This window comes from Mustela nigripes, chromosome X (genome assembly GCF_022355385.1).
Source record: "Mustela nigripes isolate SB6536 chromosome X, MUSNIG.SB6536, whole genome shotgun sequence".
Lineage (NCBI taxonomy): Eukaryota > Metazoa > Chordata > Mammalia > Carnivora > Mustelidae > Mustela > Mustela nigripes.
Genome location: NC_081575.1, coordinates 30067225 through 30091201, shown reverse-complemented (window position 1 = coordinate 30091201; position 23977 = coordinate 30067225). Strand labels below are relative to the sequence as shown.

At 47.3% G+C, this 23977-nt stretch overlaps 2 protein-coding genes across 2 annotated transcripts in view; both read left to right on the top strand.

Moving 5' to 3' along the window:
• The window catches only part of SLC25A43 (solute carrier family 25 member 43), a 42237-nt gene extending 32663 nt beyond the window's left edge, over nucleotides 1–9574 (top strand). The window contains exons 4-5 of the mRNA XM_059385507.1: nucleotides 7070–7204; nucleotides 7877–9574. Of these exons, the coding sequence (XP_059241490.1) occupies nucleotides 7070–7204; nucleotides 7877–8077 (336 nt within the window). The 3' untranslated portion in view covers nucleotides 8078–9574. The remainder of the gene's footprint in view (nucleotides 1–7069; nucleotides 7205–7876) is intronic.
• Nucleotides 9575–18550: 8976 nt separating this feature from the next.
• On the top strand, nucleotides 18551–21439 carry SLC25A5 (solute carrier family 25 member 5). The gene is made up of 4 exons (XM_059386012.1): nucleotides 18551–18752; nucleotides 19776–20262; nucleotides 20499–20639; nucleotides 21030–21439. Exons 1-4 carry the CDS (start codon nucleotides 18642–18644, stop codon nucleotides 21185–21187), a joined length of 897 nt encoding a protein of 298 aa, XP_059241995.1. The 5' UTR covers nucleotides 18551–18641; the 3' UTR covers nucleotides 21188–21439.
• The last annotated feature ends 2538 nt before the right edge of the window (nucleotides 21440–23977 follow it).

The window sequence follows — 23977 nt, the reverse complement described above, 5'->3', positions numbered from 1 at the left end:
TTAAGTAACCTCTACCCCCAGCACGGGACTCGAGAACACAGAAAGGGGATGGATAGGAGAAGTACAGTATTTAGAAGATCAAATTGGTTGCTGTACTTGACGACTGATTGGCTAGGGCAGTAAGAGTGAGCGAATGAAGGAATCGTGGGTTCCTGGCTTGGGGCAGCAGGTTGAACGATGTTGCCATTTACCAAGCTAAATTCAGAAGAGGGGCGCGTGGGTGGCTCGGTCCATTAAGTGTCTGACTCTTGATCTCAGCTCAGGGATTGATCTCACAAACTTGAGTTCAAGTCCCACATTGTGCTCCAGGCTGGGTGTGGAGCAAGCTGTATTGCTAGCTAGAAATACAGAAGAAAAAATCAAGAGTCTTGTGCTCCACCAACTGAGCCAGTCGGCTGCACCCATTGGACCGGAATATCTTAAGGTCCCTCTCAGATCTGAGTCTGTGGTTGGGGATTCAGGGTTGTCGGGGCCTGGAGTCATGAGACCCAGGACTAGAATGAGAGCAAGAAAGGGCCAGGCTTCATAGAGACAACAAAAATCTATAGTCCACAAGGCCTGACCTTCCCGGTAGTGCATTTCAGTGATTAACATTGAGTTTTCGTGCTACTTCTCTGGTTGCGATGTGTTCATACATTCTACAGAGTTTTATGGATGCTGGAAAGAAGAAAAGCTGAGTAAGACATGGTCCCAGCTACCAGGGATCACAGTCTCCTGAGGGAAAGAACATGAAACAACTAATCAGATGAAACAGAATAAAATGTGTTATTGCCGAGCCAGATGACTTTGATCGAATCACGTAGCCGGTCCCCCAGCCTCAGTCTCCTCACCTGGACCAGGCATACAAGCAGTCAATAAACATCTAAGTATACGAGAAGCAGTAGCAACATTATTGTGGCTATCCTGTACTCAGATGCCATCACTTCTTGGTCAGATAGAACTATATACACACTGTTGTTGCAAAGAGAGAAGAAATCATGCAAAGTTTGATCCTCATTTTCTGAAAAGAGTCTATATCATATCATATAGGTTTTGACCCAGTTTTTATAATTCATGCACAGCATTATGTCAGAATGCTTTTAAAATTCCAGACCACTCCTGTACTGAGCATTTCAGGCATTTATTCAGCAAACCATTTGCTGAGCAGATCCGGAAGTGAACAAGACCAGTCCTTACAGAGCGCACAGCCCCCTGGGAGAAATAGACATGTGAGTCAGGTCTGGTTACATTACGGTGCGAAAGGGGCCTCCTGCAAAGGGATGTCCATATTCACTGTCTCCAGTCTTTCTCTTCTCATCTCCCTTGAATCATTTCAGTCAGACTTTCGCCCCCACCATTCAACAGAAACTTCTCTTCCTAAGAGAAGCTGTGAACTCCCTGTCTCTAAATGTAATGGTCGGGACTCAGTTCTCATCTTCCTTGGCCATCAGGAGCTCACCACTTCCTGTGACACACTCACTGCCCAGCACTTGGCTTCGTGGCCAGTCCTCCTCTTTGCCTTGACTTCTAAATGTTGGGGTATCCTTGGGCTCGAGCCCTAAGTGATCTCATCTAGTCTCCTGGGTTTCAATACCATCTCAGTGTTGAGGATTGTCAAATTAGATCCCCAGCCCTAACCCTCTCTCCTGGGCTACAGACTTGCATAGCCAACTTCCCATTGCCATTGAGATGTCAAAGGGGTGTCACACACTTGAACTCCGGATGTCTCCTCCACCCACCCTCCAAAAAACCCCCTACTTCTCCTGTGGTTTTTCCCATTTGGTTAGCAGCACTTCCGTCTACCAGTTGCTCAGGCCAGAAACGTTAGAGTCATTGACCCCCACGACTAGCGTCCCAGTCCAAGCTACCATGCTTTCTTGCCTCACTTCCTCCTCATAATCTCCTAACCAGTCTCCCTCAGTCCTTCTACCCTTTCCTCCAGCCTTCAGTCTTCACACAGCAGCCAGAGTGGTCCTATTAAAACATAAACTAGGCTCCTTCACTCTTCTATTGAGAACCCAGCAGCATCTCCCATTCTCACTCAGTAATTCAAGTCAAAATACAGCGGCCTACCAGCCTTACAGGGTCCAGTCATGCGTGGTCTACTTTCCTGATGCCTTGTCCGGTCACTCTCTCTTTTGCTCATCCCATTCCCACCATACTGGCCTCCTTATTGTCTAACAGCCCAGGCCTGCTTCTGCCCCAGGGCCCTTACAGGTAACAGCACCATTCACTTCCTTCAGATCTTCACTCAAAGGCCATCTTCTTGGTGAGTCTTCAGGGACCACCCTACTAAAAACTTCAGCACCCTCCAGGGACTCCCTGTATCTTGGCCCTGCCTTGATTTTCTTCAGACCAGTCACTGCCTTTTAGTATTTGGTATAAGTATTTATTTCTTTTGCCTGTCCCTTCCCCACAACTAGAATTTCAGCTCTGTGGGAACAAGGGCTTTTTGTCTGTTTGGTTCACTGCTGTATCCTCAGGGCCTGGCATATACTAGGTACTCAGTAAACATTTGCATGAATGAAAAGTCTTCAGAGGGGATAATGGGAGGTAACAGAAGTAGAGAAATATTGCTATGGAGTGCAGGGGGTGAACAGTGCTTTCAATGCTAGGAAAATTGTCATTTAGGGCCTTGTGTATCATTCTAAGGATCTTGGATTTCATCCTATAGGTGGTAGAAAGTCTGTGAAGGAGTCAGTGGTCCGTGCTGAAATGTTGGAGATGCATTCTAAATGCACTGGGAAGGACAGGAGTGGGTCACGGAGACCAGTAAGAGACTGTTGCAGTGATCCGTGCTTGAGGTGGTGGTAGCCTGAACCAAGAGAGAAGTAGTTGAGAACACAGAAAGGGGATGGATCAGAGAAGTGCAGTATTTAGAAGATCAAATTGGTTGCTGTACTTGATGACTGATTGGCTAGGGCAGTAAGAGTGAGCGAATGAAGGAATCCCGGGTTCCTGGCTTAGGGCAGCAGGTTGAATGATGGTGCCATTTACCAAGCTAAATTCAGAAGAGGGGCGCGTGGGTGGCTCGGTCCATTAAGTGTCTGACTCTTGATCTCGGCTTAGGGATTGATCTCACAGACGTGAGTTCAAGTCCCACATTGTGCTCCAGGCTGGGTGTGGAGCAAGCTGTATTGCTAGCTAGAAATACAGAAGAAAGAATAAATTTGATATGGTCAAGGTGAAAGGGAACACTCAGTTCTAGGTGTGTCAAGTTTTGAGAACCTGTGTGCTCTCTGGGTGGAGATACTTGGTAGCACGTGGATGCTTGATTCTGGGGCTCAGGCTGGGAGGTCAGGGCCAAAGAAAGATTTAGAAGTCATCTACCTGTAGATGGTGTTTAAAGCCATGCGATGGTAGAATTTCCTAGAGAAGTTGTATAAATTGAGGAGGGCAAAAAGTCGCTGATTATCAGTGCCAAACACTGCCCCCAAAAATCCAATAAGAAAAATATCCCCCCCCAAAAAAGCCCATCTACTGGATTTGCCAGGTAGGAGGCCCTGAGTGGATATATTTCATTTATTCAAATATTTCTTAAATATCCACTACCTATTGAGGATACTGAAGATAACAGTTGTGAGCCAAACAGACAAAAAAAAAAAATGCCCTCTCCCACAGAGCTACAGTTCTAGTTGGGAGGAGTAGACAAATAAGAAAAGAAATAAGTGAATTATACCAAGTCATAAAAGGCTGTGAGTGCTCTGAAAATAAAAGAAATTTTTAAAAATTTTAAAAAAGAAAGTTGGGAATCCAAGGCAGGCCTGGCCAGAGTCAGCAAGCAAAGTAACAGACACAGATCCAGACTGTGATGGGGAGAGCAGTGATGGGGAGAGAGGAAGTGGAGTCAGCCCGAGTCCAGTCAGGTTCCAGCCTCTTTCAGTAAGTGCAAGCAAAAAGGGAAGCGGGTGTCCACTAACAGATAAGTGGATAAGCACACAGTGGTACATCCACACAATGGAATAGTACTCGGCAATAAACAGGAAGAAACTATTGACGAACACAATAACATGATGAATCTTGGAAGCATCACACCAAGTGAAAGAAGCCAGTCTTGGGGGCACCTGGGTGGCTCAGTTGTTAAGCCTCTGCCTTCAGCTCAGGTCATGGTCCCAGCGTCCTGGGATAGAGCCCCACATTGGGCTCCCTGCTCAATGAGGAGCTTGCTTCTCCCTCTCCCTCTGCCCCTGCTTGTGTTCCCTCTCTCACTATCTCTCTCTCTCTCTCTCTCTCTCTCTCTCTCTGTCAAATAAATAAATAAGTCTTAGAAAGAAAAAAAGAAAGAAGCTAGTCTCAGGTGCCCGGCTGGCTCAGTTGGGAGAGTGTGCAACTCTTGATCTCAGGGTCATGAGTTCAAGCCCCCCATGGGGTGTAGAAATTACTTAAATAAATAAAACTTGTAAAAAATATTTTCAGAAGCCAGTCTCAAAAGGTTTTGTGCTGTTGGCTTCCATCTGTATGACATTTTCAAAAGGCAAAACTGTAGGGACAGAGAGAAGACCAGTGGCTGCCCAGGGCTGGGAATGGAGAACACCTGGGCTGCAAAGGGGCAGCTCATGAGAATGGTGGTGGCAGAAGGAGCAGATCTGTGTCCTGATTGTGGTGGTGGTCAGACAAATGAATACATCTGTCAAAACTCCTAGTTCTTGACCCCGAAACCTGTTAATTTTACTGTATATTAATGTGGGAATAAGAGGCTGGACTATATCTGAAGGGCAAAGTCAAGATCAACACAAGAAGTTGTTTTGAAGACGCAAGAGGGACTTGAGTTTATTCATTTGCTAAAGAGGAAAGTCAGGTCTCTTGGGAAGGGTGCCCAGGAGGAGTTCAAAGGTATGAGATCCAGAGCACTGGTTGGAAGAAAAGATGTTTATGTGAAGAAGCAAAAGTGGAGGCCCTGTACAGTCTGTTTTCTCTATGAACCAGGAGAACAGGTGATGTACCTAGAATTGAGGACCAGATGCAGGGTGCCAGGCGTCAAGGGCTGTGGGAAGGTTTGGCACCGCCGCCTTGAGGAACAGCAAGGATGCTTTGAAGACTCGGTTCACAGTACAAAGGCCCAGCAGAGGCTGGCAACCTCGAAGCTTTGGTGGTACCGATCTGCCCCTTTGCAGATTCATCTTCAGTGGCTTGGGGCAGAGAAGGGATGTGTGGGTGTGAAGAGCTGAAGGACAAGGAGCACAAAAACCTGGGCAGGGATTAGAAAAGGAAGCCACTGAAGCCAGCAGGGAACTGTGGCCTGGGGGAGACAGGAGGGGGCAAGTGCCCAGGGCCTTAATGATCTAACAGCGATAGGAACCAGCGTGGGGGGGTGCCGGTGGGTAAGGACACTGTGGTGCCAGGGGTTCAGAAGTTTAGCATTTCAGAGGTGGGCATGGAGGACTAGTAACATTAGGTAAGGGGCTATGTTGCTATTTAGCATACTTTATTTTTTTTTAAGATTTTATTTATTTGAGAGAGGGAACGTGCACAAGGAGGGGGAAGGGCAGAGGGAGAGGAAGAAGCAGGCTCCCTGCTGAGCCGGGAGCCTGATGCGGGGCTCGATTTCAGGACCCGGGGGATCATGACCTGAGCCGAAGGCAGATGCTTAATGACTGAGCCACCCAGGTGCCCCTATTTAGCATACTTTCTATGTAATAGTAATAGCAATGCTAGCTCATACCTACTGACCCCTACCATGTGCCTGCCACGGCTGATTGCTTTACATGCATATCTCATTAATTCTCACAGCAGCCCCAGGACGCAAGTACTGTGAGTAAGGAAACTGAGGCTCAGGAGGGTTAGGTAAGGGCCCAGGGTCCCATGGTGCATACATGAAGCAGCCAGAGCTAAGCTCTGACTTATCTGACTCTAGAGGTTTTGCTTTCCGGACTGTTAGACTACACTGCCTCTCCCACATGCAAGAAGGTGTTGCTGTTGTTGCTGTTTCTTTAAGTAATTGCTACACCCAACCTGGGGCTCGAACTCACGACCCTGAGATTAAGATTCTGACTGAGCCAGCCAGGCGCCCCTCCCACGTGGAAAGTTCTGATTCCACTTCCCTAGAATGCTGTGCTAGTCTCAAGCAGACGTTTCAGAAACAAACCAAAGTATATGGGAGGCTTTGTGTGACCCTGACGCCATTCCTCAAAGCCAGCTCTGAGGGGCTGTCCCCCTCCCCCTGGACAACAGATGTCAGTTTTATATAGAGATGGGCTACTGAAAAGTGCTTTCATCTGATCCCAAAACTGGTTTCTACCAAAGGACAAAAATGTTCCTTTCAGAGCTGGAGCGTGTTGATGATTGGTCAGGATAGTTATGTGAGTCATGATGAAGTCCGTGAAATGGCCGAAGTTGTGGGTGGCCAAAGAGGCGTAAAAGTAAGGGTCACTGAGGTTGAGGTCCAGAAACTGGGTGTGGGATGGGTTGTCTTATAGATGCCCGTTCCCTAAGTCATCGGTGGCTCTGGAAGAGGGGGAGCCACCAGGCGGCGAGGTCTCAGATGAACAGAGAAGACTTTCAGGAGGTCAAGAGATGAGAGCGGCGACAAGGAGTGTGGTCAGGGATGGGAGCCCCAGCCGGGACCTTGGGGCATGACAGGGAAGTAATTGGGGTCTGGGAACAGTAAGAGGGAGCTAGAAGAAGGCTGCCATCACTCTGCTCATCACCCTGTGACATCCGGGATGTGGGAAAATGAGCAGCCCGTGCGTGACAGCTTCATGGAAGGGCCATCAGCTAAGACAAGGAGACCAGGGGAGGGACTTAACCTTAACCTTAAAAAAGGTTAAGGGCACAGGAGAACGTTTATCATGTCCAGAGGGCATAGGTGGGGAAGCGACAGTCCTAAATGGGTGCTTCCTTCCGAGCAAAATAAGCCCCCAATTGGGTGATCCCCAAATAGGGTGACACCCCCATTGTCCTGACTTGGCTGTGCATTACTCTTCATTGTGAGCCCATTGAGCAAGGGCCCTGTGGCAGCCATTCTTGGCGGGCATCTCTGCTGGATGCATAGCAACCAGTGCCCAGGCTTGAGACCTGGGCTTCCCCGACTAGAACATTTCTTTCCTGGTGATGCAATCACCACATCCCCGTCTTCTGTATTTCCTGCCAGGCTCAGAGTCCACACCTTCCCCACCATGGAGGAGTAGATGTGCGTTTCTCAGGAGCGGCGGACTGCTTCCGGCAGATAGTCAAAGCCCAGGGGGTCCTGGCGCTCTGGAATGGACTGACGGCCAACTTGCTGAAGGTGAGAGGGACCATCAGTCCCTCGCTTCCCTGCCTCTTCCACTTCTAGCCCTTTCCCCTGCCGCTCCCCTGCAGGCTGCCTGGGGACACTCCCCGCCCCCCTCGCCATCTAGCACTGACAGTCGCACAAGACCCGTGAGCGCAGGCTGGTGGCCACCCCTGAGAGAGAGGGACCCCTGTGCAGTGGTGGGGCACCAGACACCCGATCCCAGAGGAGCTGAGTATTTAGTGTAGCGGCTCCTGACATGAGGGTTCGTGGACCTCTAAGGGGAACATAATCTCCCAGCCTAACATTGTACGCAAAAAACATGTAGGTATAGGCATGTATGCATCTCTCTGGGGGAGGATGCATAGTTTTCATCATATTCCCAAGGAATTTCATGCCCCTCCCCAAAAAAGGTTAAGAACCCTGGGCTAATCTTGCACAAATGTCAGCTTGTCCTCGGCATATTAATCCGGGCCATGCTTCTGCAGTGTATTCCCTTTAACCGCTACTGTTCCTCTTCCCTGACCCAAACCGTGCCAGCCTTCATTCTGCCGTCTTCCCCGATTCCAAAAAGAATGATGTTGTGTTGTTCCCAGCCTTTACCTCAGTTTACCCCAGTCCAGGTTGACTGCAGATATACTGACCTTATTTAAGATTTTAACATGATCTTCATTTCTTTTTAAACAGATAGTTCCGTATTTTGGAGTTATGTTTGGCACCTTTGAGTTCTGCAAGAGGATCTGTCTTTACCAAAATGGTTACATTGTGTCTCCTCTGAGTTATAAATTAACCCCTGGGGTGGATCAGAGTTTGAAGCCCCAGGAATTGCGGGAATTTAAAAAGTTCTTCAAAACCGGACAGCTTAAGTCTAAAAAACCAACTCTCTAAAACTGACCGGAACAAGAAGTGTACTGACCGAAGGCGTGTTACAATCATAAAAACCTCATAACTGTGCGTGCGCAGAGTGACCAGAGGAAACTCCCGTCTACCACTCTTGGAAATGGGAAGATTTCACCACATACCAGCTCCAAGCTCCAAACGCACGTCCTGGTGCCATGGGAAAGCTTCCCAGCACAACCACTGCATGGTGGCACTCCACCAGATAGCTCCACAAAACCCAGCATTAGCAAAACGTGCGATTTACACTCTGTAAACAGGCAACTTACACAACACCAAAGAAAGGCAATGGCCATGATCTCCAAGTGAAACGTCGTTGAAGCGACTGAGCAAATAGCACATCAGGAGCTCAGCCACACAGTCGCAGCTTGCACTGACCCACACTGGCCTCGCGCTGCTCCATTCCACCCAAGTCTTCCCAGCACACTTGTTCTGAAACTCCTAATGTTTGCTGACTTCTGAGTGTGCACACTATAGTGTAAATTATGCCTTATTGGAAACTAAATTAAAGGGGCACCTGGGTGGTGCAGTCAGTTAAGCGACAGCCCTCAGCTCAGGTCATGATCTCAGGGTCCTGGGATGGAGCCCCGCGTAGGAGCAGGGAGCCTGCTTCTCCCTCTCCCTCTGTGTGTGCTCTCCCTCTCTCAAATAAATAAATAAATCTTTTTTTTTAAAAGAAACTAAATTAAAACCTTTAACATTTACAAGTCCTCACTCTCTCATGGTGGAACCATCCTTCTTTAAATCTGAAGATGCTGTAAATTTGAGATGCTTTAAACCTGAAGCATCTCAAGCTTACAAATTTCAGGAATCTTTTTTCAAGGCAGTTGTTACTGTGACCACTTAATTAATGACCCCAAAAGACCTCCTTCCAATTGAAGTCATGTACAGTTGACGTGGCCTGAATTCTCTGCCTTTCTAACTTGCTTTGCAAGCCTACCCTGAAAATAAATTATTTAGTCAACTTAAGTTATTCTCACAAGATGTCCCAGTTGCCTAGAAAAGGATCAAATAGAACATCTGACATGCATATCCAAAAGAGAAATGGAACTGAACAAAAACACTTCAGGCTGATCATCTCTACTCTTTTAAAAAATCGAATTTTGGATTGTTCCACCTTGAGAACTCCTGTCAAATTTACACAACCTCTTTTCAAATAGTGCCTACCTATGCATTAAAACACAGTAATAGTAAATCATTAATTTACACACACACACACACACACACACACACACACACACAGGTTTTCAGGATGCTCCACATATTTTTCCCTGTTAAATTTGTTTTCCAAAGAAAAAGGTTGTTTGGTCATTTGTTACTAAGGTGAGTTCTAGCAAAGGAATAGCAGTTAATACACACAGGAAGGTCTCATCTGCAGCCCAAGCTGTTACAGTGGGGAGGGTGGCAAATTCTTTACCCACCGCTAATAGTCCTGTTTATGAACTCTTCATTTTCCTTGAGGTGAACAATGTTTTTTAAAGTTCTGAAATCTGTATATATATATATATATATATATATATATATATATATATTTTTTTTTTTTTTTAAACTAGATCTAAACTCCTAGCCTCAGGTTACTTACATCATGTTAATATCTCTGTGTATACTTCCACCCATGTTATGAGATGGCTAGCCACACTCTTGCTACTGTAACACACAGGAATGTTTTCTGAGCTATAGTTTTGGCTTTTTCAATAAAGTTAAGTGAGGAAAAGGAATGCCTCATTTTTCTTTTTTTGTCCTTTTTTTTTAAAGGTTTTATTTATTTATTTGATAGACAGAGATCACGGATAGGCAGAGGCAGGCAGAGAGAGAGAGAAAGGGAAGCAGGCTCCCTGCTGAGCAGAGAGCCCAATGCAGGCTCGATTCCAAGACCCTGGGATCATTACCTGAGCCAAAGGCAGAGGCTTAACCCACTGAGCCACCCAGGCACCCCTCATTTTTCTAATTTTAGGACAGCTCTTAAAACTCTGGGGTTTTGGGGGGTGAAGGGGGCTCCTGGCTGGCTCAGTTGGAAGAGTGTGCAACTCTTAATCTTAGGGTCATGAGTTTGAGGCCCATGTTGGGTGTAGAGATGACATAAATAAATAAATAAATAAATTGCTTTTAAAAAACCTCTAGTCTTGTTCCAAAAATAAACTTCCAGCTTATTTTCATTTTCTCAGGGGGTGTGAAGGGAGCCTTCTTCTTTTCTGCTTTTGTGGCTGACAGTGTACACCAAGCTGGACTAAGTACTTGAGGAGGAGGATTAAGAAGTGTGATGCAGGGACACCTGGGTGGCTCAGTGGGTTAAAGCCTCTGCCTTCAGCTCAGGTCTTGATCCCAGGGTCCTGGGATCGAGCCCCACATCAGGCTCTCTCTCTGCTCGGGAGGGAGCCTGCTTCCCTTCCTCTCTCTCTGCCTACTTCTCTGCCTACTTGTGATCTCTGTCTGTCAAATAAATAAATAAAATCTTAAAAAAAAAAAAAAAGAAGTGTGATGCAACATTACCCAGGAGAAGCGCAGTCTTAATGACAGAACATCCCTACATATAAGAAATGAGTCTGATTACAAAGCAAATACAAGCAAAGACACGATAATGCAGTAGCAACTGTCTATAACACTAACAAGGGGCTCCCTACCGAATCAGTGATTACAGGGATCATCAAAGGGGCGCCTGGGTGGCTCAGTCGGTTGAGCGTCCAACTCTTGATCTCAGGTCAGGTCTTGATCTCAGGGTCGTGGGTTCAAGCCCCACACTGGGATCCACAATGGGTGTGGAGCCTACTTAAAATATAAAGAAAAAAAAAGAAAGGAATCATCATAAGCGAAAAGAGCTAGTTATGAGTCTTGAGCTAAGTTTTAAATGAAAAGAAGGGATATGAGTTCCTTGCCCTCGTAGAGCTTATATTCTAGAAGGATGACAGTTAATAAGGTAACCTGCGAGTCAGGTAATTATAAATTGTAATGTTATGAGAGAAACAAACAGGGCAGTTTATCAGAGGATTATGTGGGAGTGAGGGAAATATTTTAAGTCAGGGAGTCAGGGAAAGCTGCTCTGAGAGGTGACATCAGAGATGACACCTGAAAGATGACAATGAGCCAACTGTGCAAAGAGCTGGGGAGAAGAGCATTCCAGCAGAGGGAACAGACCGTGCAAAGGGGCTAAGAGTAGTGGGAAAAGACTGGTAGTGTGGCGCGCGAGGGAGAGTGTGTGTGAGATGAGGCTGCACAGAGGGCCAGATCATATGTGGCTGTCGAGACCATAATAATTAGTTAGATTTGGGGGCACCTGGGTGACTCAGTGGGTTAAGCATCTGCCTTTGGCTCAGGTCATGATCCCGTGGTCCTGGGATAGAGCTCTGCCTTGGACTCTCTGCTCAGTGGGGAGCCTGCTTCTCCCTCTCCCGCTGCCCCTCTCCCCACCACTCATGCTCCCTCTCATTATCTCTTATGCGCACGCTCTCTCTTTCTCTCTCTCAAATAAATAAATAAATAAATAAAATCATTTTTGTTTTCCAAAAAAGTTAGACCTTATTCTAAATGCAGTCAGGAGGCATTGAAGGTTTTTTATGTGCAAAAGCAATATAATCTGATTTTCACTTTAAAAATATCCCTCTGGTTGCTGTGTGGATAATAGATCAGAAGGAAGAAAGGCTGTGAATGGGAAGACCAGGTAGAAAAGACTTACAAAGTCCAAGTAAGAAATGATGCCTTCAGGGTCCGTGGGTGGCTCAATCGGTTAAGCATCTGCCTTTGGCTCAGGTCACAATCTCAGGGTCCTGAGATCAATTCCTGCACCAGGCTCCCTGCTCAGGGAGGAGCCTGCTTCTCTCTCTGCCTCTGCCCCTCCCCACAATTTGTATTCTCACTTGCTCTGCTCTCTCTCTCTCTCTCAAATAAATAATCTTAAGGGAAAAAAAAAAAAAACCTGGATGTGAGCAAGACTGTTCCAGAAGCTGAAGTAATAACAAGAGACTAGATATAAGAAGATTGGCCAACAGATGATAAGCACTGTTTTCTCCTCAGTGACCTCACAGCAAACACCAGCCTTCCATACCACAAATGCAAGCCAGGTCAAAAAACCAACAGTGCTTTTTCTGGGTACCTCTTAGACACTCAAATCCTGCTTAAATGGTCTCTGGTCTAGTTACCAGATTACAGGTAGGGTCCTCGCCTGGGACTGAGAACTGGCTTACTGCCCTACTTAAGCAAGGTTGGAGTGATTTGCCCATTAAAACTCAGAATAGGTCAGGCACCTCGGTGGCTCAGTGGGTTAAAGCCTCTGCCTTCAGCTCAGGTCATGATCCCAGGGTCCTGGGATCGGGGCCACATCGGGCTCTCTGCTCAATGGGGAGCCTGCTTCCTCCTCTCTCTCTGCCTGCCTCTCTGCCTACTTGTGATCTGTCAAATAAATAAATAAAAATCTTTAAAAAAAAAACTCAGAGTAGGTCAACCTAAGTTAGTATTTTTCTTCATACTATTTTAATCTTTTATTTATTTTTTAAGTGCGCTCTATGCCCATTGTGGGGCTTGAACTCCCAAACCAGAGATCAAGAATCACATGCTCTTCAGACTGAGTCAGCCAGGCGCCTCAGTGTTTATTTAGTATTAATAAAATCTAACGTGTACGGAACACTCACTATGTACCAGACTGTTTATGCATACATTATCTCGTTTAATTGTCCCTAAAAGGCAGGCAGGGACAAGGGGGCCCGCCCCAAAAGGAAACCACCTTTCCAAGGATTTTACACCACCCTGGAAGAAGCCTGCCACCCTTTCCCACGTGATAGGCAGGTGACAAAAACCTGATTGGGTGACAGGTGCATGAGAGTTAATCAGATTAAAACAGCCCATCTGCAAGCCCCCCCACTCCCCCCACACCACACACAAAAAAACCCAGACTTAGAAACTCTGGTGGCAATCCTCTCGGGTCCCCTTCCTCTTCGGGAGCTTTGTACTCTATCACTCAATAAACTTGGCTTTGCTGCCCACCACTCTTCATCTGGTCTACCTCTTCATTCTTCCAAGTGGTGTGAGCAAGAACTGTAGGCACCAAAGGAAACGAAATCCTGGAACACTTGGAATCATAGGTACTATTATCACTACCATTTTACACTGGAAGAAATGACGTTTGGAGGGTTTAAGCAATTTACCCAAGGCCTGACAGCAAGTGGTAGAGCCAGGATTTGAACTCCCACAGTGTGTCTCCAGAGCCCACCCTCTTGACCACTGGGCTAAATTACCTCTCTCTTCCTATTTGGCCCCAGATTCCCAAATTCAGATGCTCAAAGCCATTCAAATTTATAGAGATACAAAGAATACATGAGAGGCACAGATTGCTTCATAAGAATAAGAATAAGATACACAGAATCTTAGAATTGGAAGGGTACAGAACTCTTCCCCGTCAATGCAATTATCTCCTCTACAGTGTCCCTAACGAGTGGTCCTTCTGCCTCAGCTCTTAACATCTCCAGCAATGAGAAGTTCCCCCACATCATAAAGCAACCCATTCACCTTTAAGTAGCCCGTATTTTAGAAAGTCTTTTCTTGTTCAGCTGAAGTCTACCTTCATGATACCAGCAGGTGCTGACTATTCACATAGAATGTCTAATTGTATTCTGGCAATCCTTCAATTATGAACACAGTTGTTTGTTTGTTTTTTTAGTTTATTTAAGTATTTAAGTAATCTCTACACCCAACTTGGGGCTCAAACTCACGATGCCAAGATCAAGAGTTGCATGCTTCTCCCACTGAGCCAGCCTTGTGCCCCACGAACACAGTTACGATGTCCCTCCTTGACCCAAAGCTCTTTCCCAGTATCTCTCATTCAAATATTCAGCCATTTCTCATACAACACGATTTACAGGCACTTCAACTTTCCTCATGCCTCCTTTGAATATGTTCTAGTTTGTTGATGTCCTGTGAAACACGGCATCCAGAAGTGAGCATAAATCTCTCTGGGCTGACCAGCAGAGGCCTTGATCTGCTCACCACCATCCTCTTGGCCCAACTCAAGACTCATCAGCAATTTCTGGCATTGCCAACTCACGGACAAGGAAGACCCCCAGTTATTTATCATACACGCTACCATTAAGCTCTAAAGCCTCATCCTTAACTGTCCTGCAATAAATAAAACATTAGAACCCTTTATTGTGGTCCATCCCATTTTATAAGCCTGGGTTTATTCTAGACTTTAGCCCTTCTGACTCAGTTCCTAGAGGTTTGTGATAGTCTTTGGTCTTTGTCCTTGGAAGTCCAGCCTTCCTGTCATCTACATATGTACTTTTAAAATCTGAGCTCTTCAGAGAATAATGTGTAAGGACACTTACATTTACCTCTCCTTTTGTAGTTTCTTATTTGAATTTTTCTAAATTGTACAGGTTTGAATTTTATCTTTGGAATCTCTTGCCCTCTTCAGCTATCTTTCTCTTTTGGTATTTGGCCAGGCCATCTATTTATCTTTTCTACAATCTTTTTGAAGTCTACCCTCTCCCCCCCGCCCCCCCCCCCACACTAGTTAACCTCTCTGGCCATGCCCAGCATTCTACTTAACAGACCCACACAGCATGGTCAGTTTCCCCAAGATTCTTGTCACTTTCACTTTGCTAACCAGATCTTCCTTATTTATTGTCAGGATTAAGCCCAGTTTAGCAATTGACCTCACTGATCCTTTAGTCTTCTGAGAACTGTAATTATCACCAAGAGAGTTATGAATGTATCCAATGTGTTGCTATCAGAATAATGAGACTTACAGCAAGGATTCAGATGGTCTATGCTTCTGATCACCATCTCTAGCCTATGTGACTGTGTTATGAAGTATTATTCACAGCTGTTATCTAACCAGGCAGTTCCTTGTTTACTTCCATGACCACAATCACTTTCATTTCTCCCTTTCATTTTCACTGAATGCTTGTCCCCCTCCAGTCAAAGAATAACTGATTATACCTTCTTGGTATATTGTTACTACCCTGCTGTCCTCCATGGTATCTCCCGGAACCAGGTTTCCCCTTCCTTTTCCAGACAGAAGTCCTACTCTACCAAGTTTGCATGACACCCATAAAATTGAGTTTTCTTGCTTGTATTAACATTTTACATTCACTTTATTACCTATATTCTGGGTGTGTTGGTACATAGATAACTGAGGCCCAAGTATCATTTCTGACCTTCTTCCTAGTTTTTTCTTGAGAATTACTAGGCCCTACCTTAGCTTTAGTCCCTCTTTCTTAATTATATCTGCAGTCTAAAAAGCTTCAGAAACATAATAGTTACTAACACAGAGCCCCCACTAATGCTTCACTGGAGGAATTCGCTTTCAATGAATTGACCAGCCATATATCACCACCAACATCATCATTATTATCATTAATATTAATCTCTATTTTTCCTGGACTCTTGCTCCTGGTTTCTTCTTCTTTTTTTTTTCTCCTTTTTAATTTTTTTTTTAACTTTCAGATATAAAAATTTTGCATACACACACAAAGTATAAAGAATTCCTAGGGGTGCCTGGGTGGCTCAGTCAGTTAAGAGGCTGCCTTTAGTCATGATCCTGGAGTCCTGGGATCGAGCCCCACAGTGGGCTCCCTGCTCAGCTGGGAGTATGCTTCTCCCTCTGCCTCTGCTGCTCCCTCTCTCTCTGTCAAATAAAACCTTTTTTTTTTTAAAGGAATTTCTAGATTTCCTTCACTCAGCTTCTCCAAATGTTAACATCTTACACAACCGTTGTAACTAAGACCAGTATTGGTGGACTACCAGTAACTAATCTACAGATACTCAAATTTCAGCAATAGTACCATCAATGTCCTTTTTCTGGTCCAGGATCCAATCCAGGATCATACGTTGTATTAAGATGTCATTCTCGGATGCCTGAGTGGCTCAGTTGGTTAGGCTGCTACCTTCCGCTCAGGTCATGATCCTGGGGTCCTGGGATTGAGTCCTGCATCGGGCTCCTTGCTTAGCTGGGAGCCTGCTTCCTCCTTTCTCTCTGCCTGCCTCTCTCCCTGCTTGTGTGTACTCTCTCTCTCCGACAAATAAATAAAAATCTTAAAAAAAAAAAGATGTCATTTTCCTTAGTCTCCTTTAATTTGTGACAGTTCCTCAGTCCTTCTTTGTCTTTTATGACCTTGACACTTTTGAAAACATCTGTCTGACTCCTTGAAACATACCTGCTCATAAACAACTAAGAAAGCTCCCGCCCATGGTGGATTTAGCAAAATAGCAAAAGCATGGCATGAAGTTGCTTTGAAATGACCATCTTGTATTTCATCTTTAATAAAACTACACTTAGGCACCCAAAGACTGAGAAGGGACAAATTCTATGTAATTATTTGAGCATCTTTTTCCAGTGAGATAGAAATCTGACACAACAGTACATGTGAAAGTGCTTGAGACAGCAAAAGATTTTTGGAATAGAAAGTAGTAGGGAGGGGCGCCTGGGTGGCTCAGTGGGTTAAGCCGCTGCCTTCGGCTCAGGTCATGATCTCAGGTTCCTGGGATCGAGTCCCACATCGGGCTCTCTGCTCAGCAGGGAGCCTGCTTCTCTCTCTCTCTCTGCCTGCCTCTCCGACTACTTGTGATTTCTCTCTGTCAAATAAATAAATAAAATCTTTAAAAAAAAAAAAAAAGAAAGTAGTAGGGACATCATGCTCAAAGGGAGTAGCAGATGTGACCAGTGAAAGACAGATAAAGGGGTACCTAAGTGACAGGCAAGGGGTATCATAGAGTAATTAACACTTCAATAAAAATGCATTAACCAGAATGTCAAAAGTTCAAACTGCAAAGGTTTTCAATTCTACTTTGAAATGCATTCTACAAACCACCTCCGTCTAAATAAAATGCTCTGCAGATTTTTATTTTTGTTGTTAATTCTCTCACCAGCAAAGGCAAGGGGAGGGACTATCACTTTCGGAGAATATACATCACTGAAACTCTCCAGCAAAGTCATTTCTGTATCCAGCTGCATCACCGTTATATTCAACTAATGAGAAATGGAGCAGCTTCCCATGAACATCAGGTAAGGGTTTTACCCAGGATCAACAAAGCTGGATTCCAAACTGCTCTTCTCTGAACCATCTCCGTGTGTGCTCATCACTTCAGACTGCTGGAGTTCCTAGGAAGACTTCCAAATTGCAAAGTATAACTAAATGAAGGACCTTACGAACCCTAGAATTGGGCCCTTCAATAGTTAGATCTGCAGAAGGTGGGAGAGGGCAAGAAAGGAAGGTGAAGGATGCGCCTCCTGTCTGTGTCTTCACTGTGCTGGGCAACCTCAGGTTGGGCGGCAGTTGCAACTTGCAATGGTATCATTTTTATAAATATTAGTGTTACTACTTAGACATATGATATGGGATTATACTCTCTGCTTCTGTTCCGAACCTAAGAGAGTACACTCGAGCCATCAAGTAGGTGTTTAAGGACTTGTCTGGCAAATGCTTACCCACCGCAGGGATTAAGGGGCTCAGTAAGCACTTGTCCATTGACACAAAGCCTGTCAATCAAATTCTATTGATTCCTCTAAAAGCTCTGGAGTTCAGGAATCTACTCAGTCCAAGAGCACTTTACTTTCCGTCCAAGGAGCTAAATGCCAACCTAGTTCACATAGCCTCTTAACCTTCCCAGTACAACCTCTTTATTTGACTTCTGGCTAAAATAATATCCCCACCCCCAGCAGAGTCCTTTGGACTCTCCTCTGCCAACTCCGGGGAAGATCTTTGTTAAATCGTTTTTGCAAACCAAGAGTCTGAGGCACGCTGATAGTGCCCCAACCCTGCTATTCCCCCCAGTTTCCCCTGGTTTCCCCAGGGCAGCTCCAGAGCAGTGCCAGGTCTGGGGTGAAAAGAATGAGGCTCCCGCCCTAGCACAAAACTTAAGGGGCACCAAAGAGCTCAGTAGTCACAACAAATGATTTTTAGTGCACCATTTTTGAAAAGTCAAAAGTAAGGCCAAAATCCATGAAGAACAAATTATCACCATTTAAAATAAAGACAGAATCGCAACCCGCACTTGCAGGACCCTGCCTCACATGCCTCACCCTAATCCCAACCCTGGGGCTCCATTTCAATTTTATTTACAGAAACCGGCGACCGGCCGTCGTTTGCCCACAGTATTTTTTTTTTTTAACATTGCATTAACTTATTGTTTTAGTTACCGAGATTTTTTTTTTTTTTTTTGCGTCCCCTTCAATACTGCAGAGGTTTCTATGCAGGCACACCCGTGACCTCACCCGCCCTCCCCACTCGAAGGCCCCTCCCAGAGTCCAGCGGCCAAAGCCCAGGTATAGCCCGGGGCCGCTAGGTCCTCAGGCCTGGGCAGGTGCCTGGGGCGAGCCGCGCCGCGCGGGAGGGCGGCCCCGGGGCCCGACTCCGCGGCTCCGCCCCCCGCGTGCCGAGCCACTCAGCCACCCCGCGGGCCCGCGCGCCGGGGCTCGGTGCCCGCCCAGGCCCGCCCCCGACGCCGGCCGCCGGGGCGCCGGCTCGCCCTATATAAATCGGCCATTTGTTTCGCTCCGCCCCAGAGTCCCGGAGTCCCAGCCGGTTCCTACCGCGGTCCCGCAGTCGCCCGTCTCATTCCTTTCAACATGACAGATGCTGCTGTGTCCTTCGCCAAGGACTTCCTGGCGGGTGGAGTGGCCGCGGCCATCTCCAAGACGGCGGTAGCGCCCATCGAGCGGGTCAAGCTGCTGCTGCAGGTACCTCCGGGGATTGGGGGGTGGGGGGGTCGAACCAGGAAGTGGGGGAGGGGGCGCGCAGAAAGCCTGGCCCCCGGGCCGGAGGGGAGGGGGTTAATTCTTCAGTCCCGTCGGGGGAAGCGGCCCGATACGGGCAGGGGTGGCCGCAGAGGCAGACCAAAGGGCCAGCTCGGGGGAGGTGCTTTGGTGACCTGAAGTTCTGGAGCTAGGAAGGGGTCGGGGCGGAGGGAGGCGAGGCGGGCCTGGGCCTTGGCATCCCGGGGGGGGGGGGGTAGCGGCGAGCTCGGAGTGGGCAGCCTAGCAGCGGCCACCTCCCGGGGGCCTGGAGGTCAAGGGCGAAGCCTGGAAGCCGGCACTGGAGGGAGGGACACCTGGCCGTGCCGAAGGCCTCAAGGTCGCGGCAAGGAGATAACATAACAGCACGGCGGAGGCCATGCGGCACGTCGGGGGGCCGCGCCGCCGGCGGACGCGCTCTCACCTCGCTGGGCCGGAAGCCGGCGCCGGGAAGCGCGTGTGCCCGCTGCGTCCGCCCCCGCGCAGCCGCCGCCGCGTCCCGGCCGCCTCGCGGCGCACTCCCCCGCTCCGGCCCTAGAGGGCGCCCCCGGACAGGCGCAGGACTGGGGGCCTGTGGGTCACCTCTGGGAGAGGAGCAGGGGCGGAATGGAACCCCGAGGCGGAGGCCACGGTCACTGAGGTGACCGCGCCCTAGGCGGGACAGGCCCAGATGCCTCTGAACCTGGGTCTGAGGTAATGACCTTTCTCCCAGGTCTAAAGGTCACGGGTCCGACCCAGGGTGCCCCCCCACCCAAAGGGGTGGAGGCTTCCTGCCTTCTAAGGTTGCAGAGCACTCCTTCCACGGGGACTGGCCTCCAAGGGTCGGGAGGGTCCATCCTGTATGATCTAGAAGACTGGCTGTGGGGAGTAGTTAATCTGAAAGCCCAGCTAGTGATACGGAGGATAACATTTCTGTCTTCCTTCTCCGTGGTTGTAACTCTCCCTGTCGGCCCTCCTCTTGTCTATCAGGTGCAGCATGCCAGCAAGCAAATCACTGCGGATAAGCAATACAAGGGCATTATAGACTGCGTGGTTCGTATCCCCAAGGAGCAGGGAGTCCTGTCCTTCTGGCGTGGTAACCTGGCCAATGTCATCAGATACTTCCCCACCCAGGCTCTCAACTTTGCCTTCAAAGATAAATACAAGCAGATCTTCCTGGGTGGCGTGGACAAAAGAACCCAGTTTTGGCGCTACTTTGCCGGGAATCTGGCATCGGGTGGTGCAGCTGGGGCCACATCCTTGTGCTTTGTATATCCTCTTGATTTTGCCCGTACCCGCCTAGCAGCCGATGTGGGCAAAGCCGGAGCTGAAAGGGAATTCAAAGGCCTCGGTGACTGCCTGGTTAAGATCTACAAATCTGATGGCATTAGGGGCCTGTACCAAGGCTTCAATGTGTCTGTGCAGGGTATTATCATCTACCGAGCCGCCTACTTCGGTATCTATGACACCGCCAAGGGTAAGTTTGCTCTCTCTACTTTGAAGCTGTGTTCCTTTCATCAGAAAGGTGGTTAATGCCAGCTGGATTTTCCAGAGCCAGAGATTTACTGTAATTGCTAGAGGAAGCCGTGGTCATCCAGGGCAAACTCTGCGCAGGGATGAGATTTGCGGGGGGAAGGGGGAGTCGGGGGTGTAGGAAACAACAGACCCCTAAAACTCTGCTTTCTAGTAAAAGCGTCTCTTCCCTGTTCTCAGGAATGCTTCCAGATCCCAAGAATACTCACATCTTCATCAGCTGGATGATCGCACAGTCTGTCACAGCGGTTGCCGGGTTGACTTCCTATCCATTTGACACTGTTCGCCGCCGAATGATGATGCAGTCTGGGCGCAAAGGGAGTAAGTTCCGTTGGAGCAAATGATAAAAAGACGCGCGCAAGCTGGGGACAAGCTGGAGCCACAAGCTAGCGGTGCCTGGCTTTAAAAATGAAGTCTGTTCCTGATGGTGGGATGGGGTTGATGGTGTCTGCCTTTGAGCGGGCCCTTTGGATGCCTGTGAATGAGGGTGCTTAAATGGTGTTAGAGCTTAAGGCCAAGGGGTTGTCTACATAGCCCTGTTCTCTACTCACGGCATCAGTAGTTCAGTATCCCCCAGGCGAATGTGTCAATGTCGAGTTTCCTGGAACTGCCATTGGCACTCTTGGAGGCGGGGCTCTGGTTTGGTCCGTAAGTCTGGGAAGGACTCTCATCAGCCTTTGGTCACCGACTCCGTGTCTTTATTCTTTGCAGCTGACATCATGTACACAGGCACAGTGGATTGCTGGAGGAAGATCGCGCGCGATGAAGGCGCCAAAGCGTTTTTCAAGGGGGCGTGGTCCAATGTTCTCCGCGGCATGGGTGGTGCTTTCGTGCTCGTCTTGTATGATGAAATCAAGAAGTTCACATAAGTTATTTCCAAGCCTTCTCCCCCCCCCCCCCCGCCCCGGAACAGGCATGTTGTATGATAGAACATATCCTAAGCATTCTTGACAGACTGTTGGCTGTCTCTTTATCGATGGCAACTTTTACTGGTTAAACGGGAAGCAATAATACCTGAGCAGTTTTCTCTTAAAGCCATTTCCACGATGATGGGACTCAAATTATATTTTTTATTTCAGTCACTCCTGATAAATTTGAAGAAATAAAAAATATCTGAAATACGTTTTTGTACTTGACTTGATTTGCGTACGTGGTGAGGGCTACATTCGAGTAGATGTTTGTTACATGTCCTTTAAACACTGCAGTAGCTCCTGAGAGGGAAAGCTTTCTTTCCAAACCAGTCTCTAGCCCTTCACTTCTCAGACAATACCTTGGTCCTATGACCCAACGATATTCCCAATATAACAGAATTCAGGCCCAGTGTATCCAGAACCACAGGTCTGTTGACTGGGGACTGGGGATGGTCCTAACTGAATGAGCTTTCTCCTAAAAGAACCATGTACCCACCTTTCCTGGTCCTGTGCTTACTAATCAAGAAATATAAACAATTGTCCACTTTAAAATGGTAATTGTATGAATCTCATCTAATATAAACAGGAGAAACCCTTCAAATGCAAGGTAGTAAGTGAATATTCACCCAGTTGCCTTCTGTCCTCCATCTTGACCCAGCCCAAGCCGTTTTATCTAATCCCATTCAAAGCAGGATTAGGGCTGGCCCGGGATGGCAGTGCGGGTCACAATTATGGGAGGGAGTAGAACAACTGCCACCTCAACACTGATTTCAAAAAAAAGGAAATGTGGCATCTGCTGCCTTCTGTCAAACATGCTAATAATAAGCCAGGTCCTTGGAGGACACTTGTTTCTTTTGGATAAGCCCTTAAGCAGGATCCAAATGAGAAATGGTTAAGGGGTGCCTGGGTAGCTCAGTCATTTAAGTGTCTGCCTTCAGCTTGGGTCGTCATGATCCTGGAGTCCAGGGATAAAGGCCCACATCCAGCTCCCTGCTCAACGGGGAGTCTGCTGCTCCCTCTGCCCTTCCCCCTGCACCCCTGCTCATGCTCACTCGCGTGCTCTCTCTCAAATGAATAAAATCTTTAAAAAAAAAAAATTGTTTCTGTAGCTCCTGGCTAGGCCTCAGAAATTCAGTGGATTTTGCCTGCAACGCAAGATTTGCATGAAGAATAAAGTGCCATGGCTGTCATATGGCAACCCTGAAAGTAGAAAGTGATGGGTGACCCATGCACGTGGGCAAAACCCATTCCTGAGCAACAGCACACGCCCCGGCAAGGTGAAGTGCAGCTCACGGCCAGGGACTGCATGGGGAGGTGTAGTGCCTGGTGGACCTTAGAGGTGCTTGTGGCATGCCCCCTGGCCAAGCACCAGGATCTCAGCATGGCTTGGTTCAGAATACTCCACAATGTACACCTCTATCAAAGCCTCAAGTCGTACATCTGAAATCTACACCATTTTTATATGTTAAAGATACCTCAAAGTTCTTTTGGGTTTTGTTTTGTTTTTGTAAAAAGAGTGAGTTTATTAGAGCACACAAGCAGGGGGAGAGCACAGAGGGAGAGGCAGAAGCACACTTTGCTGCCGAGTAGGGAGCCCAATGCCGGACTCGATCCCAGAACCCCGAGATCATGACCTGAGCTGAAGGCAGATGTTTAAATGACTGAGCCATCCAGGTGCCCCAATATCTCAAAGTTTTTGGAGAGCTGAAAACTCTGTTTTCATATATCCATATGAAAAATTCATGTATTTCATAATTCATATATTCATACATATATTCAGAGAAGCCAGTCTCGTGCTGTTTGGTTGGGCAGTTAGGGAAGTTACTTGATTGCCCGAAGCCTTGGTTTTTTTCACCTATAAAATGAGGATAATAATGCCTACCTCAGAAGGTTGTTGCAGGGGCACCTGGCTGGCTCAGTTGATCGAGCATGTGACTCTTGATCTCCGAGCTCTGAGTTCAAGCCTAACCTTGGGTGCAGAGAGCTTACAGATGTGCGTGCATACATACACACACTAAAATAAAAAACTAAAGAGAGAGAAGTACTTCAATTTGGATCCTGGCTCTTGTTTACTTAGCTGTATGACCTTGGGCAAGTCCCTTAGTCTCCCAAGTCTCAGTCTCCTCATTCATAAAATGGGCATATAACAGCGCTAACCCTATCTCCTAGGGGTGTTGTGAGTGAGGATCAAGTAACATAAAGCATCAGAACGAGCATGACATCTGGCATCTAGGAAGTAAGCACTCCAATGTGAATTTTTCATAATTACACTCCATTTTGTTCAATGCAGATTTGCCTAAGCAGAGCACTATTAAGAATGAAATCAGCCGGGGCGCCTGGGTGGCTCAGTGGGTAAAGCCTCTGCCTTCAGCTCAGGTCATGATCTCGGGTCATGATCTCGGGGGCCAGTGTGGGCCTGCATCGGGCTCACTGCTCAGCAGGGAGCCTGCTTCCTCCACTCTCTCTGCATACTTGTGATCTCTGTCTGTCAAATAAATAAAATAAAATCTTTTTAAAAAATGAATTCAGCCAACAGACACACAAAAAGATGCTCGACATCACTCATCATCAGGGATATGCAAATTAAAACCGCAATGAGCTATCACCTCACATCTGTTAGAATGGCTAGCATCAAAAAGACAAGAGGATGGGGCGCCTGGGTGGCTCAGAGGGTTAAGCCTCTGCCTTGGGGTTGGGTCATGGTCTCGGGGTCCTGGGATTGAGCCGCTCGTTGGGCTTTCTGCTCAG